A 20,016-nucleotide genomic window follows, 5' to 3' on the forward strand; every position below is an offset into this window, starting at 1 on the left:
ACATTGGATATCTGCTGTGCCCACTGAATTTTAGTATTACAAGTCTGTAAACTTACTGCTGTCCCACTATGGGACTTTTTTGGTTGAAAACTAAAACTTAGAAAATAAAAGACATTTTAGCAAAATTAGTAATGTTTTTTGCTAAGCAGAAAACTACACAATAAACTATCTGCACTCTGCCCACCATATGTACTAAAATAGAATTCTTGGCCATCATCATCAGAGGGTATTTACTATGGTGAGCAATGAAATACTATAACAGACACAAAAAATATAGTCAAAATGAAATCTTTGTTTACTTAACTCTAATAATCACATAGCAAATATGAAAAAGGTATAATTCTTCAAATTCTGTATTAAATAATAAATAAACTAAAACAGTGGAAATCTCTACACTTAATTCCTTTTACTGCAAAATTTGAATAATAAGAAATATTGTTAAATTAGCCCTAATAATCATAAGACAAGGCAACAGAATTAAAAACAAATTTAACTTTGGTAGCTGCATAACAAAACTAAACAACAATTCATTATCCATTAAAGCATAATAACCATAATATAAAGCTAACCAAGTACAAATTACTAGAAAGTCTTCAGTGATCAATAAGCAAATCAGTCAGTAGAGGAATCTACAATCACTCCAATAAATATGAAATAGAAATGAACACAACCACTCTTTTTCATCTTCTATGTGCCATAAAATATGTTTGAATATTAAATGACTGATTAAACTTATAAAACAAATCTTAATAATGAAGGATTATGTACTAACATATAATAATAACAAAAACAACCTAAGTAATAAAATGTTTCTTTAAAAACCAAAATTACCATAAAACAATGCCAAAAATGTTTTTATTAAACTTTAGTAACAATAAAACAAATATGAACAATGAAGGTTCATTATCAAACATAAGCATTCACAAAAAAACTTATTCAGTTAGAAATTTCTTTACAATTGAATATGTTAAAAAACTGAGACAAAAAGAATTAATATTCACAAAAAGATAGTAATACCTAATTAATAAATCATAATAAGTTTAAAGTATAAATTAATGTCTGTTTATTACTGTACAAAACTAAAAACACAAATTTATTAATTGTTCTTAATAAAACTTTAATAACTACAAAATAGCATTAAACAATAGAAGTATTTACTGAATTCTAGTAATTACAAAACTAATAACTGTTTAGGTTATTTCATTTAAGAAAAAAAATGTAACACTGAAATACTCTTTTAAAAATTCTAATAACCACAATATATAAATAGAAGATAAAATACACTAACAAAACCAGAACGATACAATATTCTGAAAGAAACTTCAGTAACTATAAGACAAATACTACTTTGATGATGAAAAGAAAACTGAATCAAGTATTGACAATGCCAAATTTGAAATTTCTATAACTACTCTCAACAGGTGTAAAATATACTGACATTGATGCTGTGATTACAATTATTTCTAAACAAAGATAACTGCTGCAAATTACAGTGACAAACATAAACACACAGTAAATGATTTTACTGAATTTTATAACCAACATATATAGTTAAACAATAAAAGCTTTTACACCAAATTACTGTTTAACCAAAAAAAACAATGCCAAGCAGGGAAAAATTCTACAAAAATATTCCATGGCCATATAACAGTCTCCACATAGTCATCTTTTATAAACGATAGTCTTTTATAAAAGACACATACATCTGTCTAAACATTTTGTTGGAAGGAAAGCTTCTGATCCAATCTTAGTGAATTTAACACCTCTTAAAGAAAGTAACCTATTAATAAAGACTGCTTTTGTAAATTTCATCTTCACCTGGTGCTGTATTTTTAGGTTTTTAATGTTAATGTTTATTTCTGTTTTGGTTATAAGTCTTGTGTAGTAGTGATTAGGGTTGCTGGTATTGTTTCTGAGATGTTCCAAGTTTTACTTGAATTCTTGGCTGAGATAGGTTTATATTTTTGTCATGACATGTGTTTTAACTGTATTATATGTGTGGGTATCAAATGTGTTTAGTTTGAGGATCATGAATATTAAAGATAAATATTCCACAAATAATTCAGCTTTTTATTCATCAGTGATTGCTCTCTTAGAATTGAATTTTATGCTGTGATAATAGTGATAATATGAATATCTGTATTAATTGCTCAACTCTTAGTTTAGGTGCTGTGTGTTTAACCTACATAAAGTTTCTTGAAATATGTTAAATTGGTAATATATGACTTTATTTAAATTTTCAAAAATGAAGCTAAATGATACTTCATTGCTGTTTTCAGGAACAAAACATTTTATAAAAAGGCAAAAACCTTCTACATCCCATGCAATGCCTGTTTCAAAGAGAGAAAAATACAGTATGGCATTTAGCTTCATTTAATTAAGTTCACTCATAGTGTTTTTGGAATCAGTGATGAGGCAGCAATAAAATTAAACACAAGGGAATATCTATATCTTATTGTTTAGAAAAAAAATATGGAACCAAATAATTTGTCACATTTTAAAAAAATAAAGTATATTATTTGCTAAGAGCATCTTTGTCAAAGTGGATTGTTTACTGTTTGTTTATTGTTGAAATTTATCATCATCAAGTCACGGACATATACTGTAAATAATCTAGCCTATCTAGCATACAACACTTGGCACTTCATATAATAATCCATCAAGAGAGATTCAACACTCTGGATATATTTTTTATTCACTCAAATGCCAGCACTTATCACTTTAAAATCTTTGAATGATATTACATTAGTCTGCTCATATTCTGTTCTTCCTTCAATATCATGATTAGGGCCACCAAACATGCTAATCACTTTAACATCTGATAAATTCCATAAATGAGATTCCAAAAAAACGTTTGTTTGGCTGATAGAGTATTAATGTTACAAATGTATTTACAAATACAAGAAGTAGTTCTCCACCATCAGGACAGCTCCATGAATGGCAAATGAGGTACTGAATACAAATACTGTCATTTTGCAAAGAATATTGTTTTTTTTCTCTTTTATGTTTTAATCCTGGTATTCAAATTCCAGAGATGTTCCCATTATATTTTGTTTTCCTAATAATGCAGACAGTATTTGAAACTCTGTAATAACATTATTCATACTGACATCAGCCTGGTGTTTTTCTGTGAGTAAGAGGCAAATAATTAGTTTCAGAAATGTTGTCTTCAGGCTTTTTACAACAACTAACACAAGTACATGAAGTGCTTGTAGATTTTTTATTCAGTATACCCTTATTCTAAAAACTAAGAGTTGTCAATGAATCTGAATCAAGTACATTTTTTCAGTATAATCATAAAGTGCAAAGACCACTGTGACAGAGACACCTTATCATCACAGGCTTCATCCTGAATAAATCCAGATTTCATTGACATTGTGGCATACACATTGTACAGTATTTAGTGTCAGAAAATCCTGATAAGTTTTGCTTTTAAAAAGTAATGGTTACAAGAAGAACAGTCTTGGATATTTTTAATTTGTCGACCTTCAAAATGTATCTGTCCCCTCCTTAAAGGTTTAACTATGTTCAAACATGCCACTGACTGTTATTTATAGTCACTGTAGTCTATTTCATTGAAAAGATATTTTTATTGATTTGATTCAATCGTGTGATAGCAAATGTGACTCCCAATTAAATGCGCATCAAATGAGAGTATATAAGAAATGTTTTTAACCATTAACTGGTAACACCAGAGGATGGCCCTCTGATATACCTAGCTGAGTGTCTCAATGTACTTTCTGTTCAAACTACTTTCAACTATAAATTGCAATAATGATATTTTGATTCCTTTTTTGATGAAATGCTAGCATTTGCACTGGTTGTAAAAACATAATAATGATTAAATGCATTATTTATCCTGCAACTGTAACAAACATCAAATAAAGGACATTATATAAATATATAAAATGAACATACAAAAACATTATAAATCCCTTCTTTATGGTGTTATGACTTATTTAATTAAGTAATATAATTAATAAAGCAAGGAATTCAGTAATTAATCATATTACCATGTCCAATTTTTATCATTGAATAAAAATATTATATATGGTTAATATAAAACATTTAGTATTTAATTATAAGGTAATTTAATTTGTCAAATAATGAAATAAATTATTTTCAATATGGAGAACAAAATCTTTGTTGCAGGTATGATTATTAGATCTATTCAAAACAATAATAAAACTGTTATTGAAACACAGATTTATGCTTACTGTTTCACTAAATCAAGTTGTACCACCTATAGGAACGTTTCTGCACATTAGTCATTGGTTTAATTGAGTTATTACATGATCTATACATGTTCAAGAAATAACTAGGAAGTTATACTTTTTGAAAAAACAATACATTTAAATTTTTGGATACTTTCATGTCCTACCATCATAACTGTTAGAGAATAAATAAATACAACATTTACCTGATAGTACATGATATGTACCACCAATAGCAGATTCTGTACATTTTAACACCAATTTGAGGTAATTCCATTAAAAAATGTCACCAACAGAAAACTTTATAATCATCATAAAACAAACCTGAATAATAAATTTTTACTCTAAATATCAGTAGCTGAAAAGATGAGCTTAACTGACAAAGCTAAACAAATGCACTGATATTTTTAAGAAACTCTTAATAATTCAAAATTAAAACTTTCTTACTCTGTAAGCAGTCTGCATTCAATAAGTCCTTACACTTCTCATGACACTTTACTCCACATTCTATACAGTGAACACCCTGTCTAGCAATTCCCCACAGCAGACCTTCACATTCATAACAGTAAGTTGGTGAGGTGGCTGTCCAAGGTTGGAAATTGAGAGGGGAAGTGCTGGAGATGGGATACAGCAATGCTTGAAGTGTCTTTTTGTATACATGCATCTTCTATGGCAGGTAAACATGAAAAGATGTTAGTATATATATATATATATACAGAGTTATTTACACTTAAATAGTCCAGATTAAGAAGGGAGGGGCTAATATGTCAGCACTACATAATGGATTAGGGGTGTTCTGATATTTGTTACAAAATATTGCATAGGAGTAGGGGAAAGGCATCAAAAAGGGAGCAAAACTGCATTACATAATTTTTCAATGACTTTCTTTCAATAATTAGAGAAGTTAATATTTTAAGATAATAACTATAAACAAGGTCAGACATATAGATGAAGTATTGTGGAATCCAGTTTTATGAACAGTTGCAGAAATTAGCTATGAAAATGGTAACCTTTAAACAACATTTAGTAACAAAACATAAAATTAACTTAGTAAAAATACCATACTATTAAATACTCTTTCTTTTGACCATGTAGAAGCATTAAGCTGCAATCAAAAAACCTAAATTGTTGTGAGTTGGTTTTAATAAGTGCAAACAGAAGTATAAAAATATATTGATTACTCTAAACATCATATTTAAGTGAAAACAAATACACACAAATCTTATTGAATAAACATTTTTTTATAATTTCTTCAACATCTGTACTAACCAATTCCTCATCATTTAAACACTGCCAAGGTACTACAGATGTCAAACCAGCATTTCTCTTTGTTGCTGCCATGGTCTAAACAGTTCATAAACGTTGAAAATTAGACTTTAATCGTGTAACAATACAAGTGAACACTAAAAAGTACAGATAAAATTAGTATCTTTTATTTTTGTTTAATAAATTAGTTTTTATGTTACAAATTTTAAAATAAGCAGCAGTTTGAACATTTATTGATTGGTAATGTTCATTCAACACCACTTTACTACTTAGAAACATAGCAAAATTATGATGGTTTTATTCATCTGCTGTTTGCATTTTTCAATATGAAATAGCTGTTATGTAAGATAAGTGCTAACAATCAACATAGTTCTTAAACAGAAATATTTACTTGTTTTATCACATAACTTTATTTAGTAATCATTAATTCTTTTTGAAACAGTTTTATATAAAATGCATTATTTTAACATGCAGATTTTAATGGTCCATTTTCAACATGATTTGAGAATTAATATCTCAGTTTTTAATTATTTTTGCTTTACTGTAAAAATCTTAAATTACAAGTTAAAAAGACAAAATTAACAACTAAACTTACTTATGTAAGTGCATATTCTCACAAAAATTCATATGGTAATATTACAAGCCTGTGGTGAAGCAAAACATGTGCAAGAATTTCATTTATAGATAATCTTTAAACACATATGCAGACAATAAATGTGTTAATAATTTCTTACATTAATTTTAAATTTGACATTTTCTGTTCCTATTATGCCAGTTAAAAATACAAGGTCTGATAAAAAAAAAATTATAAAACTTCTTCTATTACAGGTGCCAGTACAAAGACAGTGAGCTTCACTGAGTCATGTAAAAAGTACAAATAGTGATCTACCCCATGAACAAGCCATATCTCCAGACCTTATACCCGTGTTGCATAAATCGTATTCAAAGACAAACATATCTCTTGCCCCTGTCATACTAAAAAACAGTAAAGAAGAGCAATGTGTTTGCATCAAGTTTTGTGTGAAAATTGTAAAGGAGGAACAGAAATCCTTGAAAGGAACTGCTTTTGGTGATAATTGTTTAAACAAGGCTGTCGTTTATCAGTGTGTAAAATGCTTCCAAGATGCTGGGAATCGATCAAAGATTACCCACATTCTGGGTGACCATCAACATCATCCACTGATAAAAAAGTCGCTAAGGTGAAAGAAAACTTTTGAAGTGATCAACAATTAACTATCAGCAAAATTGCTGATGAACTGAACATTTCCTTTGGATTGTGTCAGGTGATTTTAAATGAAAAACTCTGCATGTTCCAATTTGTTACAAGGCTGCTGAAACCAAAAGTTTCACCCTCAACAAGTGTGCAAGGATCTGAAAAGAAGGCTAGTAATTGATCCTAATTTCATCAATATCATTATTAGTGATAAGTCATGGGTATATGATTATGACCCTGAAACGAAACTTCAGTCATCCTAGTGGAAATCTCCATCATCATCACGTCATAAAAAAACATGACAGTCTCGATCAAATGTGAAGTCAATGTTGATTGTTTTTTTTTATATTTGAGGTATTGCTCATCATGAATTCATACCTTATGGCCAGACAATTAACTAAGCTTTTTGTAAAGAGGTCTTAATTCACTTGAGGGAGAAAGTTAGAAGAAACTGCCATGAGCTGTGGGAGAATGATCACTGGTTTTTTCATCAGGATAATGCACCTTCACACACTGCTGTGTCTGTTTAGGAATTTTGGCAGAAAAAAAACATTTCTTTGATACCACACCCTTAGTGTTCTCCTGATCTTGCCCCATGTGATTTTTTTCTGTTCTCAAAAATCAAAATTAAGTTGAAAGGAAAGAGATCTGATGACATTTCAATCATCCATAGCAATGTGAAAGCAGAACTTAGTCGCATAACAACTGAAGACTTCCAGCATTGCTTCCAAATATGGCAGGAACATTGGAACAAGTTGGCTCAGGGGGATTACTTTGAAGGGGATAGCGTATAATACTGATGTGTGTGCATTTTTCACTACTAATATTTAATTGAATACAAGATGTGATCAAAAAGTTCTAAGACTTCACCTTTATTCTGAAGACTAATGCACACACATCAGTATTATATGCTACTGTTGGGTGGTGTCATTGATGAATTAGTAATTATGTTTAATTCTAAGAATAATATCTGCTTCATTAGGGATACCCAGATAATATGGTGAATGCATAAGAACCGTTGTTATGGTGAGCATGTAGTTTATTGGCTAGTCATGCTGTATATAAGTGTGCTCAAAACCGATTAAAAATGTTTATTTAAAAATGGGCAAACTTCGAAACATTTCACTATAAACACTTGAACATATGTTTAAACATATTTAGGACGAAATAAATCAATTATATAATCTCCAGATCACAAAATAACTATCAGCAAAATTTCATCGTTGTCCCAGTGTACCCTTTTATCACCCCACAGTGGTACAGCGGCATGTCTGTGGACTTACAATGCTAGAAATCGGGTTTTGATACCCCTAATGGGCAGAGCACAGTTAACCCTGACGCTTTGTGCTTAACTTCAAACGAACGAACCCTTTGTATCATTCAAAATGGTTATTTATAAGATAAATATATAGAGAGATATTTTTTAAAATAGCGTTTATTTTCTAAAGCAGCAGTATGATTACCTTCTAAGCTCAGTAGGCAGTGGGCACAACACGTATCATTTTGAGAATAAGATTTAAATACATTAAAAGACCATATGACAAATACCTTGAGCACCTGGCCACAGAAAGCAAAAAAAACACAAAAAACAGAGAGATTAATCAATATATCAATGTGTGATGCAGACAATGATTGTAACTGATAGCAAACCCAATGCTTTGGTTTTTCTTTAAAAAAAACTACAAAACTCGATTTATACTTAATTTGGTTTCTGAATATTCTATCATTTTACAGTCTGAATAAAAATGTTAAAAATCAAAATATATTTATAAAAGTGCAATGTCCTAGCTCATATTTAAAAAGAATTTGAGAGTTAACTTCACCTAGGTTTTCCGAGTCTAATCACATCATGAAAAAGCATACAGTGATCCAAGATTATTTAATGCTGTTGGTTTCGATGTTATATCCCTCTTTACAGAAGTTCGGTTGGTTTCGATGTTATATCCCTCTTTACAGAAGTTCCAACCACTGAAGCCTGCAAGATAGCCTTAGAACTCTATATCCGAGACCCTAACCCAACTATAGAAATTCCCAGTAACCAGTTTGTAACCCTCATAGAATTCACCACGATAAAGACAAACTTCATGTTCAACAACCAAAACTATATACAAACAAATGGCCTAAGCATGGGCAACCCAGTATCACCAGTTCTAGCCAATATTTTTATGACACAAGTTGAAACACATTAACTCTATACATCCCAACATTAACTTCACATGTGAACAGGAAGAAAGCAATCAAATATCATTTCTTAACCTCAAAATTACAAGAACTGACACACAATTCAAAACAGAAATCCACCGAAAAATCACCCATACTGGATTATACATTCCTTGGGACTCAGCACATGAAACAAAACAAAAACTCAACATACTAAGAAACCAAATAAACACAGCCATAAAACTATGCTCACCAGATAAAATTAACGATGAATTAGACAAAATAAAACAATACTTCACCAACATCAATAAGTTTCCTCCACAAACCGTAAAAAACATTATACGCATACACCTACACAGAAAGCAAAATCAACCAACTAAAGTAAATACAGCTCACGAATCAAAAAACCACGAAACCATATACTGCTGTATACCATATATTCCTGACATCAGCAAACAAATAACCAACATTTGGCAAAAATTAGTAACAAAATATGACATTCCAGTTAATACCAAATTTATTCAAAAACCCGGCACAAAACTAAGGTCTATACTATGTAAAAACTACACTGACAAACACCACACCAACATTATTTATAAAATACAATGTGATAACTGCAATGACTTCTATATTGGAGAAACAAGTAGAAAAATGGAAACCAGATTCAAAGAACATAAAAAAGTCACCTTCACACGTTTTCGAACACTGCAAGTCAAATAAACACAACATAACCATAGAAAACACTCAAATACTAAATAAAGAAACAAACATAAACAAACGCAAAATTAAAGAAGCCTTACTTATACAACAACTTAAACCCAAAATAAACCAATATAAAGGAACGCCTTTATACCTATATTAATATAAATAAAATTATATATTCAAACATCTAATACCGCCCTCTACATTTCGACACACAGTTACACAACCCCTTTCAAACATGTGGTCAGCTTCCGGTCAGTTACCTCTTTCTTTGTGAACCTGACAATGACCGAAGAAGGTCGAAACGTTGTTCGCTCTTCTATGTAAAATATTTTCTCAACCCAAACGAGCCGTTTTTGCATATAAGAATTTGTATTAAGTTTTTCCAGCAAACCAAGGAAATAAACAATGGTGAGGGGCTAAAAGTGGCATGTCAACATCAGAAAAATTTAATTTCAAAGTAATAACCTAAACACAAAAACTGTAAGTAGGGCTTAAGCCTTTATTATGATAAATTAATAAACATTATGTTTTGAAAATTTGTTATTAGCTGATTGTCTCTTTACTTTTTTCATATATAAAAATATCCAGAATTCTAAAATAAACCAACATACTTGGTGCCATAACTCAATACATATCATAGAAGATGATTGTGAATAAAAATTAATGACTCTTAAGCCATACAATAAAAATAACTTCTTATTATACATGCTGAATATTGTCTTACCTGTCACTTCGTGGCCACAGGCTTTTTCCTGCATCCTTACTAGCTGGACGAAGGGAGCCTCCACTCTTAAATAACAGAAGTTTATTTCAATAGTTAGATTTATTTTAAAAGCCAGACTGAATTTACATAATTTTGTTTAATGATTGTTTAAAATTTCCTACCATGACAAATAGAAGGATTATATTATTTATACATGTACCTAAACAGCTAAAATTACAAAAATCTAATAATTAATATAACTGCAACCCTGATATATTTATGCAAAACCAATGAATATTTAATCAGTATCAATTAAAATATTTATTCAAAAGTAAAGAGCACCTCATTTGGATACAATAAAAATATTTATAAAAGAAACCAAGGCAAATATGGTCAATGTAATTTAAAATATTCATTCAAAAGTAAAGGACTTCCAATCAGTATAACTTTAAAATGTTTATGTAGAAGCAGTTAATATCTGCTTGTGAAACTTGGGAAAATCCATAAAATAAATCAATAAGATCTTCACATGTACCTGAGATGTGTGTAAAACAAATCAGAGATCTCCCCAATGCAGTACAACTAAAATATTTCATTAATCAACCAAAATATTTTAATGTAATTAAAAAAAATTCATTGTAATAATAAATAAAAATATTCTCAGTATATTTTATAAGAAACAAACAATAAATTAATTAGAATGTGTTTAATGTACAGTAAAAAAATGTATTTTATAGATCAATAAAGATTTTCCAGGTATACCTTGGAAAGTCATTCAAAGTAAATCTGCAAAAACCATCTCAATGTACTACAGAAAATTGACACATCATTATAGATACTTGTAATTTTCCAAACGAAAAAATATAACAAACCATAAAAGGTATGCAGTAAATAGTTCCAAAAAATATATATAACAAGTCAATAAAACTATGTACTCAAGTACTAAGATGTGTGTAGAATTTAAAAAAACAATTAGGCTTACTAAAAAATACGCAAGTGAAACATATGCAAAAGTAATAATCATTAGGTTGCTAAAAACACAGTAAATATAAGATATTAAAGAAAAAATGAATTTTTTACTATTCACTTTTCTGGGAAAGCCCCACAGTTGACACCTAATACATTTAATGTTCTTTCCTTTTTCTCATTTTCTATATTTTATGATAATATTTTGGAGTAATGTACTTATAGTAAGGTTTCATTGTTAAGTGTCTAGTTTGTTAATGTTTTAATCAGTGCATTGTTTAAAATTGTTTATTTAGTTTCATAATGTTTTATTCAATGTCACATTTAATACTGTGTATCCACTGTCTTAATGTTTCTAGCTTGATAATGTTACAATCAGTTTTATTTATTATTGCCTATCTAGTTTTTTTAATGCCTCAAGATGAATTACATTTAATATTGTATATCTGGTTTGATAATGTTTGGTTCAGTATCATGTTTAATACTATGTATCTACTTTGTTAATGTTTCAATAAGAATTATATTTAATATTGTTTATTTTGTTTGATAATGTTGCAATCAGTATCGTTCAATTAATATTGTCTATCTAGTATGATAATGTTTCAGACAGTGTTATGTTTAATATGGTGTATCTATTTTAATATTTCAATCAATGTTGTGTTTAATATTGCATATGTTGTTTATTAATGTTTCAAGATGGGTCACGTTTAATACTGTGTATCTAATTTGACAATTAGTGTCATGTGTAATATGGTGTCTCTAGTTCTTAGTCTTTCAATAAGAATAATGTTTGATATTATGTATCTAGTTTGTTAACACAGATATAAGTTGGAACAACATATATATATTCATCACAAAAACATAAAACTAAGAAAATATCTTCGTGTGTGAGTATAACAATTTAATATGTTTACCGATAGCTGTCATATACCAATCTAATATGTTTGTTTCCAGTTGTTCCTTTTTATGCTCATTTTGAATGCTACAATCATAATGTTTTTTCTAAAAGTACACATGTTTAAATCTGTTGCTTATCATTAATACAAATAAATTATAATAAACAAAGGAATTAACCATGCATTAAGTAACAAATTTTAACACTGTAGTTTTCTTCATTATAATAACATTATACAGTATAATCATTTTTACAATGCACCACATATATTTTTATAGACAGCACTGTAATGAGCAACTACAACTAAAATGAAGTACAGTTGTATACTATTTAGTCAGTTTATTCTTCTTGCCTATAAATGGAGTTATTTTAAATAAAAACCTTTTACAAAAGAATACACTTGTTTATCCAGCATTAACCTTCCAAATGGTCTTTTATATTTATGACAATGAGTTATGCTAAACATATATACGAAGAAATTTAGACAGTTACATAATACTCATATATCTGCACTGCTACTGTGTTTGTTACAACAGTGATATATCAATAAAACACCTTTACCAGTTAGTGCATGTGTGTATATATATAGTGATCACGCATCACACAGTATATAAGCATTCACACTGTTGTCGTCTTTGTCATATCGGTGTTATACCAAGAAAACAGCTTTACTCGCTAATATAACGATCTATATGTATATAACACATGTCAGGGTAGGATCCAAAATTTTCAAAAAAGGGGTGTCCACAAGACAGTTACCTAAAAAGGAATAGTTTCAGAGAGTGCTTGCCTCCCCTCTTTTAAAAGCTTTTGAAAAAATTCAAGGCCAATTTCTGCTCCTTCCCATCGGTTTTTGCTAGTCACTCTCATCTGCAAATTAGCCATAAGAAATCTATAATAAAACCAACATTTTCTGCTACCATCGAGAACATCCTCACCTTCATTTATACATAGATGACTGTTACAATCAAGATCTTGAAGCAATCCCCCCACTATTCAATGATGGGATAGAGATAGGAATGAAAAGTTTGCTAACTGTACTTTTGAAAACAGCTTCTTCAATTGTGGTAAACTTAAATCACTCATAATATTTAAAAAAAAGATCCTTTACAGCTATCTTCAACCTTTCTTACATTATAGAACCCACACACCATTTTCATACAAGAATATAAATGTTAATTATCTCAGAAAACAATTGCATAACATTTCTATTATTGCATCAGTTTTTTTCTATTTATCTTCATTTAAGCTTATACCTTTACCATTGATTTTTTTTTTGTATTTGGATTTTACAAGCCCACACTGCTAAATCATAAATTAAGTAAAAGCCTTTATCAGCTTGTATAGCCATTTATACAATACACAAACTCCTGCACCATTGTTTTACTTTACTTAAACCTTAAAATGAAAGATGAGCACTTCTAGAAGATATCAGAGTTGCTGATATGAAATATTTTATCCCACATCTTTTTCTCCATTGTATACATTTGGTAGTGAAAAAGGTTTATTTTGAAGTATACTTTCATTGAGCAGAAACACTCATTTCCAAGTGTTTTTACATGTAAAGAATATCACAGTGAAGTATATGTATATATGTGTGTGTGTATAAACACATATTTACACAGTACATATACCTTCACAATACTATGGTACAAAATATATTTCACTGTGGCACAAATATTTATATAGAACATTTACTTCCACAGCTTTACTAGCCTTCATTTATAGAAAATGATCAAAGGCAAAGACTTCTACACATTTCCACGTTATTGTGTGATTTTGAAAAGTAACCACTTTTAAAGGATGAGTACACTTATAATTTATAATTTATGGTGTTGTTTTCTTCAATATGAATACACTGCATATTAAGTATGTTTATCAGGAAGTAAAGTCCTTCACATAGCACACTTAAACTTTCAAGTTGTTAATTTTTGTTTTTTCAAAACAAAATATTAAATTACAATTTTATAAAGGGAGTATATCTACCTAAACAATATATGTAATCCCACACTTTTGCAGGCTTTGTTATAAGCATCATCATAATAAGTACAAACCCTACAAGATATTACACAATATACATATGGTAAATACCAGTAGAAAATGGTATACAAGTCAAATACTAAGGGAATGTAATCCCTGCATAGTATGAAAATAAATTACACCAGAGTACAGGTACAGTCAGGTGTTGACAGTTTACACTGTATTTGCAAGTTTTTACCTAATTAGTCAGAGTGCTATACTAGTATGAAGCATATAAAAATACAGGCAATTATACTATACCTAGTAATAGCAATATTCTTTCTGTTAAAGCTTCCAAGACTGAAATACTGCAAGACAGCAAGTTGAAATTAAAGTTTTGACTGGTAAAGAACATTTTATGCAAAACATTAAGGCAGAACTCCATGTTTCAGTAGGAGTTCAAGACTCTGAAAATGATAAGAAAAACTAGCACTATTAATTTTAAAAAATGTTCAAGATAGAAAACTGAATCTTTCTTATTCTGAAAGTGATGTTAAGTTTCTCACAGTATGTACTTTACAAGGTAGATGATAATCGAGAACACGTCTTTCCAAAGACCTTACTCGGAATACAAATGTGTGGAAGTTACTTCGAGGAAAGCACAGTGATATGTCTGCAAACTTATGCTATTAGAAACCATGTTTTCCTTCTTGTAGTGGGTAACCCTTTGTGTAGCTTTGTGCATAACAGCAAACAAAGAAACTTCGAGAATAATAAATTAAGATGAGCATGATTGATTTAAATAAACGTTTAGATGTTTAGATGCTTGAAGACCACTTCTGAGAAGAGAGAATTACAAGTTTGAACTGGCCATTACACATAAACAGAAAGAAGAATAACGCTAGAGACAAATATGCCTTATATATTAATCCACGTTCAAATTGTTCAACAACAATCAATGGAAGAAAATATAACAGTATCACAGCAATGTACAAAATATACATGAAGCATTTGGGAAATCAGTACAAGTTTAAGCCTACATTACAACCATAAAACTGATGGCAAAGCAACTGCTAACAAATACAGGCATACTCCGATTCGTCATATCATTCCATCAGAAGCACAATTCGTGATGATGAGAAACCTACTTGATGTAATAATTCATTCTCAAGACGCCTGGTATGGGCAACCCCGGATTACGGTATCGGCTTACTGGGCTGAAGCACAGAGACTCACACTAATCAGGGGACCTCAAGCTATGACTATAAACGTATTGCACATAGAGGTTGTGTCTCAAGGGGACCTCTATAAGTTGAAAAGCCTAGGGCCAATAAAACCCTTAATCTGGCCTCAGGTCTGGGTATTAAAAATTTAATTAAAATAAACTTCTAATACCCATACCAGCCATCTTCAGAATACAGGAGCACGATTCATTCGGTAGTGATTCACCTTCTGGCAAAAACATGATAAAATGACAGCTTGTCTTAAAAAGGCCAATTGTCTACTCATATGTCTGATGAGAGCACTCTTGCCATGAACTATTACACGATAGTTTTAAACTTATTCATGAAGATAAATCTAATTTAGTTTTATGTTACCAATCAAAGCAAAAATGTCATGATCAAATAGAAAAACGTAAAATAGCTAGTTCTCCAGAGGATAAGTAGTACTACACCTCATATAAAATCGAATTTTGGAGCCTCAGCACATCATTAGAATACCTGTCGCCACGTCCAGTTATGCTCTATCTGACGATGTGCCTCTAGACAATAGTCCCATAATGTAGCTTCCATTGTAAAACACTCCATCGCAAGTCTGTCATGTCCGAAATACACCACACCTCCCTGTGCGTTTCCCATAATACATCTAGTATACGAGAACTGTATGTTTGTTTGTTTTTATTTCGCGGGCTATCTGCGCTAGCTGTCCCTAATTTAGCAGTGTAAGACTAGAGGAAAGGCAGCTAGTCATCACCACCCACCACCAACTCTTGGGCTACTCTTTTACCAACGAACAGTGGGGTTGACCGTCACATTATAACGCCCCCACGGCTGGGAGGGCGAGCATGTTTGGTGCGACCGGGATTCGAACCCGCGACCCTCGTATTACGAGTCGAACGCTTAACACGCTTGGCCATGCCGGGCCCATACGAGAACTAAAGTTTCCCAACACTCGTTTTAAAAGTTCAATCACACAGAAATTCATAGAAACTACGTCCAGCCGATTGGACAACAATCCTCGCACGGAATAGCACGAATATCTGCTTCATTTTCCAACGATTGTTGAACAGATACGCAAGGGAAACAATTTATGTACGCATGACTTGGCCCGGCATGGCCTAGCGCGTAAGGCGTGCGACTCGTAATCCGAGGGTCGCGGGTTCGTGCCCGCGTCGCGCTAAACATGCTCGCCCTCCCAGCCGTGGGGGGTGTATAATGTGACGGTCAATCCCACTATTCGTTGGTAAAAGAGTAGCCCAAGAGTTGGCGGTGGGTGGTGATGACTAGCTGCCTTCCCTCTAGTCTTACACTGCTAAATTAGGGACGGCTAGCACAGATAGCCCTCGAGTAGCTTTGTGCGAAATTCCCAAACAAACAAAAAAACGCATGACTTGCGTCGCTTTTCCATACGGAGATCGTACTTGAGTATGATGCGTAACGTTCACCTGTTAAATTTATCGCAAAGTTTCATGGGATACTTGCACGAGCTATCCCTAATTTTGGAGTAAAAGACTAAAGGGAAGGTAGCTCAATGAGTTATTCTAATCTAAAAGTGAGATTCGACCATCATTTTTATAACGTATACATGACCACAAAGTGCGAATGCGATTTTTTACTTGGAAGATAACGGATTGCGAACTAGGGAACCTTGCATCCACAGTCTGCCACACTAACCATTAAGTCACGCTCAACCCACTGGGGTGCATGGATGAATTTTGTCATTAACCTTTGTGTTCGTGAGTGATCAGTTGTTACGGCTAGGGTACGATTCGTTGCAGATCTCTTGGTTCCCCAAGTTCATGAACATTCTTTTGTTTTCCAATATCATTGAGTAAAATGGCTAACCACATCTTGGAAGTTCTAAATTCCATATCTTAAGGCATGTTTATGATTTGAATGTAAGAAGATTTTGCGTAGGAAAGTACTGTTACATATTTTTTGTAAATGTGATAAAGTTTCAGTGTCTTCACATTACTTACGAATGTCAAACAATGTCAAAATATAGTTCTGATACATTCAATATCATCGCAACTGTAAACAGATGGTGGTTGTTACATGATTAACTGATTTGCATATGTTAACATAATATACGTAACTCCCATTATAACTAGAGGCTGGACTGCATAATAATAATTAAGTACATTAAAAACATGTATTTATATAAAAAATGCTTAGAATTGATTAATACCATTTAATAAACGCCATCAGGTAGTGTATGGAACGTTAACAACAGTAGATAGTGTAAAAAATTCACACCTTCAGGTAGGTAAAAGCTTACACATTCTTATTCCTCTTAAGAATTTCAGGAACCTTCTACTGCCTACTGAGTTTAGAAGGTAATCATACTGCTGCTTTAGAAAATAAACGCTATTTTAAAAATATCTCTCTATATATTTATCTTATAAATAACCATTCTGAATGATACAAAGGGTTCGTTCGTTTGAAGTTAAGCACAAAACGTCAGGGTTAACTGTGCTCTCCCCATTAGGGGTATCAAAACCCGATTTCTAGCATTGTAAGTCCGCAGACATGCCGTTGCACCACTGTGGGGTGATAAAAGGGTACACTGGGACAACGATGAAATCTTGCTGATAGTTATTTTATGATCTGGAGATCATATAATTGATTTAGTTCGTCCTAAATATGTTTAAACATATGTTCAAGTGTTTATAGTGAAATGTTTCGAAGTTTGCCCATTTTTAAATAAACATTTTTAATCGGTTTTGAGCACACTTATATACAGCATGACTAGCCAATAAACTACATGCTCACCATAAAAACGGTTCTTATGCATTCACCATATTATCTGGGTATCCCTAATGAAGCAGATATTATTCTTAGAATTAAACATAATTACTAATTCATCAATGACACCACTGTTGGGTGGGTTGTGTAGCAACCAAAGCATTTTTCACTACTAATATTTAAATATAGTTAACAATAAATTCAAAAACTTATAAATCTAATAAATGTGTTTAAAAAATGTAAAGATACGATTTTTAGGATATACATTTATTAACACGTGTTGCTAATGGCGTGATGAGTGATACTTATTTGAAGTGTCGTTTGCAAATAAAACATACTTCCTGGTGTACACTGACATTGATTTCGTTCAATAGTACATTCTAAATACGTTTAAATCTATATAAACATTTTTGTTTTCTCAATATAAAATATAAAAGGTAACACCTGTCTTATAAACTGATCCTCTACTTTAGCACATATTCGTTTCGAAACGTCTAAACGAATACATATTCGTTTAGAAGAGCGAACAACGTCTAAACGAGCCGTTTTGAATCAACAATTTGATTATTTGCAAACTCGCAAGAACATGTTCTAAAAGATGGCCGTAAAAACGATGGCTAAGCCTCACAAAGTTTGTTTATATATATTTTTTTTTTTAAATAAGGTCATTTAATAACTTGGCTTAACTTTATGCGGATGTACACCTTGAGCCGCATATAAAAGCACGACAGTCGCAGTAAGCTATCACTTTATTGATGTCGTGTTCATTAGTGCCTCTACCATATTGGGGGCAAGAATGCTAATTTCAAGAGGTAAGTTTCATCTTACCTACCACATAGTAAACTGGCTTTTCAAGTTAGAAAGCACTGTTGTCTGTTATTTTTTCGAGCATTATCCTTGCAACTGATGAAAATACTGACTTTCCCAACGTATATCGTGTGTGTAGGTGTTTTTTCTCCTAGAATTGTAAATATGGAGACTTACTGTTGTCCCAGCGAGATACCGTATATGTCTATATTGCTATTAGTGTTATCACTTTTTATTAACAACTTATTTCCAATTCTTTTTTAAAATTGATTTGCGCACCTTCACCAGAAGCTTATTATCCAGTGAAGGGGATTCCACTCGAGACTGTCGTTTATATCATCTAATTATGCAGTCTGAACCACACGTTGAGGCTGCATAGAAAATACTCCTTACGGAGTTCTCATCCGTGAGGAAAACTTTATAAAGCTTACCAGAATTAGACATTCAATTTTGACTCAAACTGAAGAATACCGGACAGACTGAGTTCCTGCTGGCATGTTGGGTAAGTTGAATATTGACATCTAAGAAATATGTTTGGATTCTCAACTTCATCTAACTTGTTTGGTGAAGGAATCTAATGGAGTTTCTTTAATTTCAGACTTTTTTCCAATACCAGAAGTCTAAAAGAGTTCCTCTCCACTGAAGCATCTAGACACAGCAATTTCCAGAGTCTCCAATTATTACACTTCAACGCTATATTTCAAATAAATGTTTTGCTGAAACCTACTTACCTAGCAAAATGAAAAAAAAAAAGAACACATTTATTAATCTCATGCTCTTCAACAGTCATGTTAACATAGCTGGAAATAAAAAATCGGATCTTAAAGTTTTACTGAGCCCTCTGTTGGTGATTTTAATTACAAAGTTTCGTCGTTTAAAATTCGAGTTTAACCACACAAACTATTTTGTTTTTGTTTGTTTTTTGAATTTCGCACAAAGCTACTCGAGGGCTATCTGCGCTAGCCGTCCCTAATTTAGCAGTGTAAGACTAGAGGGAAGGCAGCTAGTCATCACCACCCACCGCCAACTCTTGCACTACTTTTTTACCAACGAATCTGGATTGACCGTCACTTATAACGCCCCTACGGCTGAAAGGGCGAGCATTTGGTGCGACCGTGATTCGAACTCGCGACCCTCGGATTATGAGTCGAACGCCTTAACAC

At 31.7% G+C, this 20,016-nt stretch overlaps 1 protein-coding gene across 1 annotated transcript in view; it reads right to left on the reverse strand.

Moving 5' to 3' along the window:
• LOC143249080 (protein unc-13 homolog B-like) overlaps positions 1-20,016 on the reverse strand; it is a 169,435-nt gene that overhangs the window by 123,773 nt on the left and 25,646 nt on the right. The window contains 3 exon segments of the mRNA XM_076498292.1: positions 4,662-4,881; positions 5,484-5,558; positions 10,283-10,347. Coding sequence (XP_076354407.1) covers positions 4,662-4,881; positions 5,484-5,555 — 292 coding nt within the window. The 5' untranslated portion in view covers positions 5,556-5,558; positions 10,283-10,347.

The sequence above is a fragment of the Tachypleus tridentatus genome, chromosome 4, assembly GCF_004210375.1.
Source record: "Tachypleus tridentatus isolate NWPU-2018 chromosome 4, ASM421037v1, whole genome shotgun sequence".
Taxonomy (NCBI): domain Eukaryota; kingdom Metazoa; phylum Arthropoda; class Merostomata; order Xiphosura; family Limulidae; genus Tachypleus; species Tachypleus tridentatus.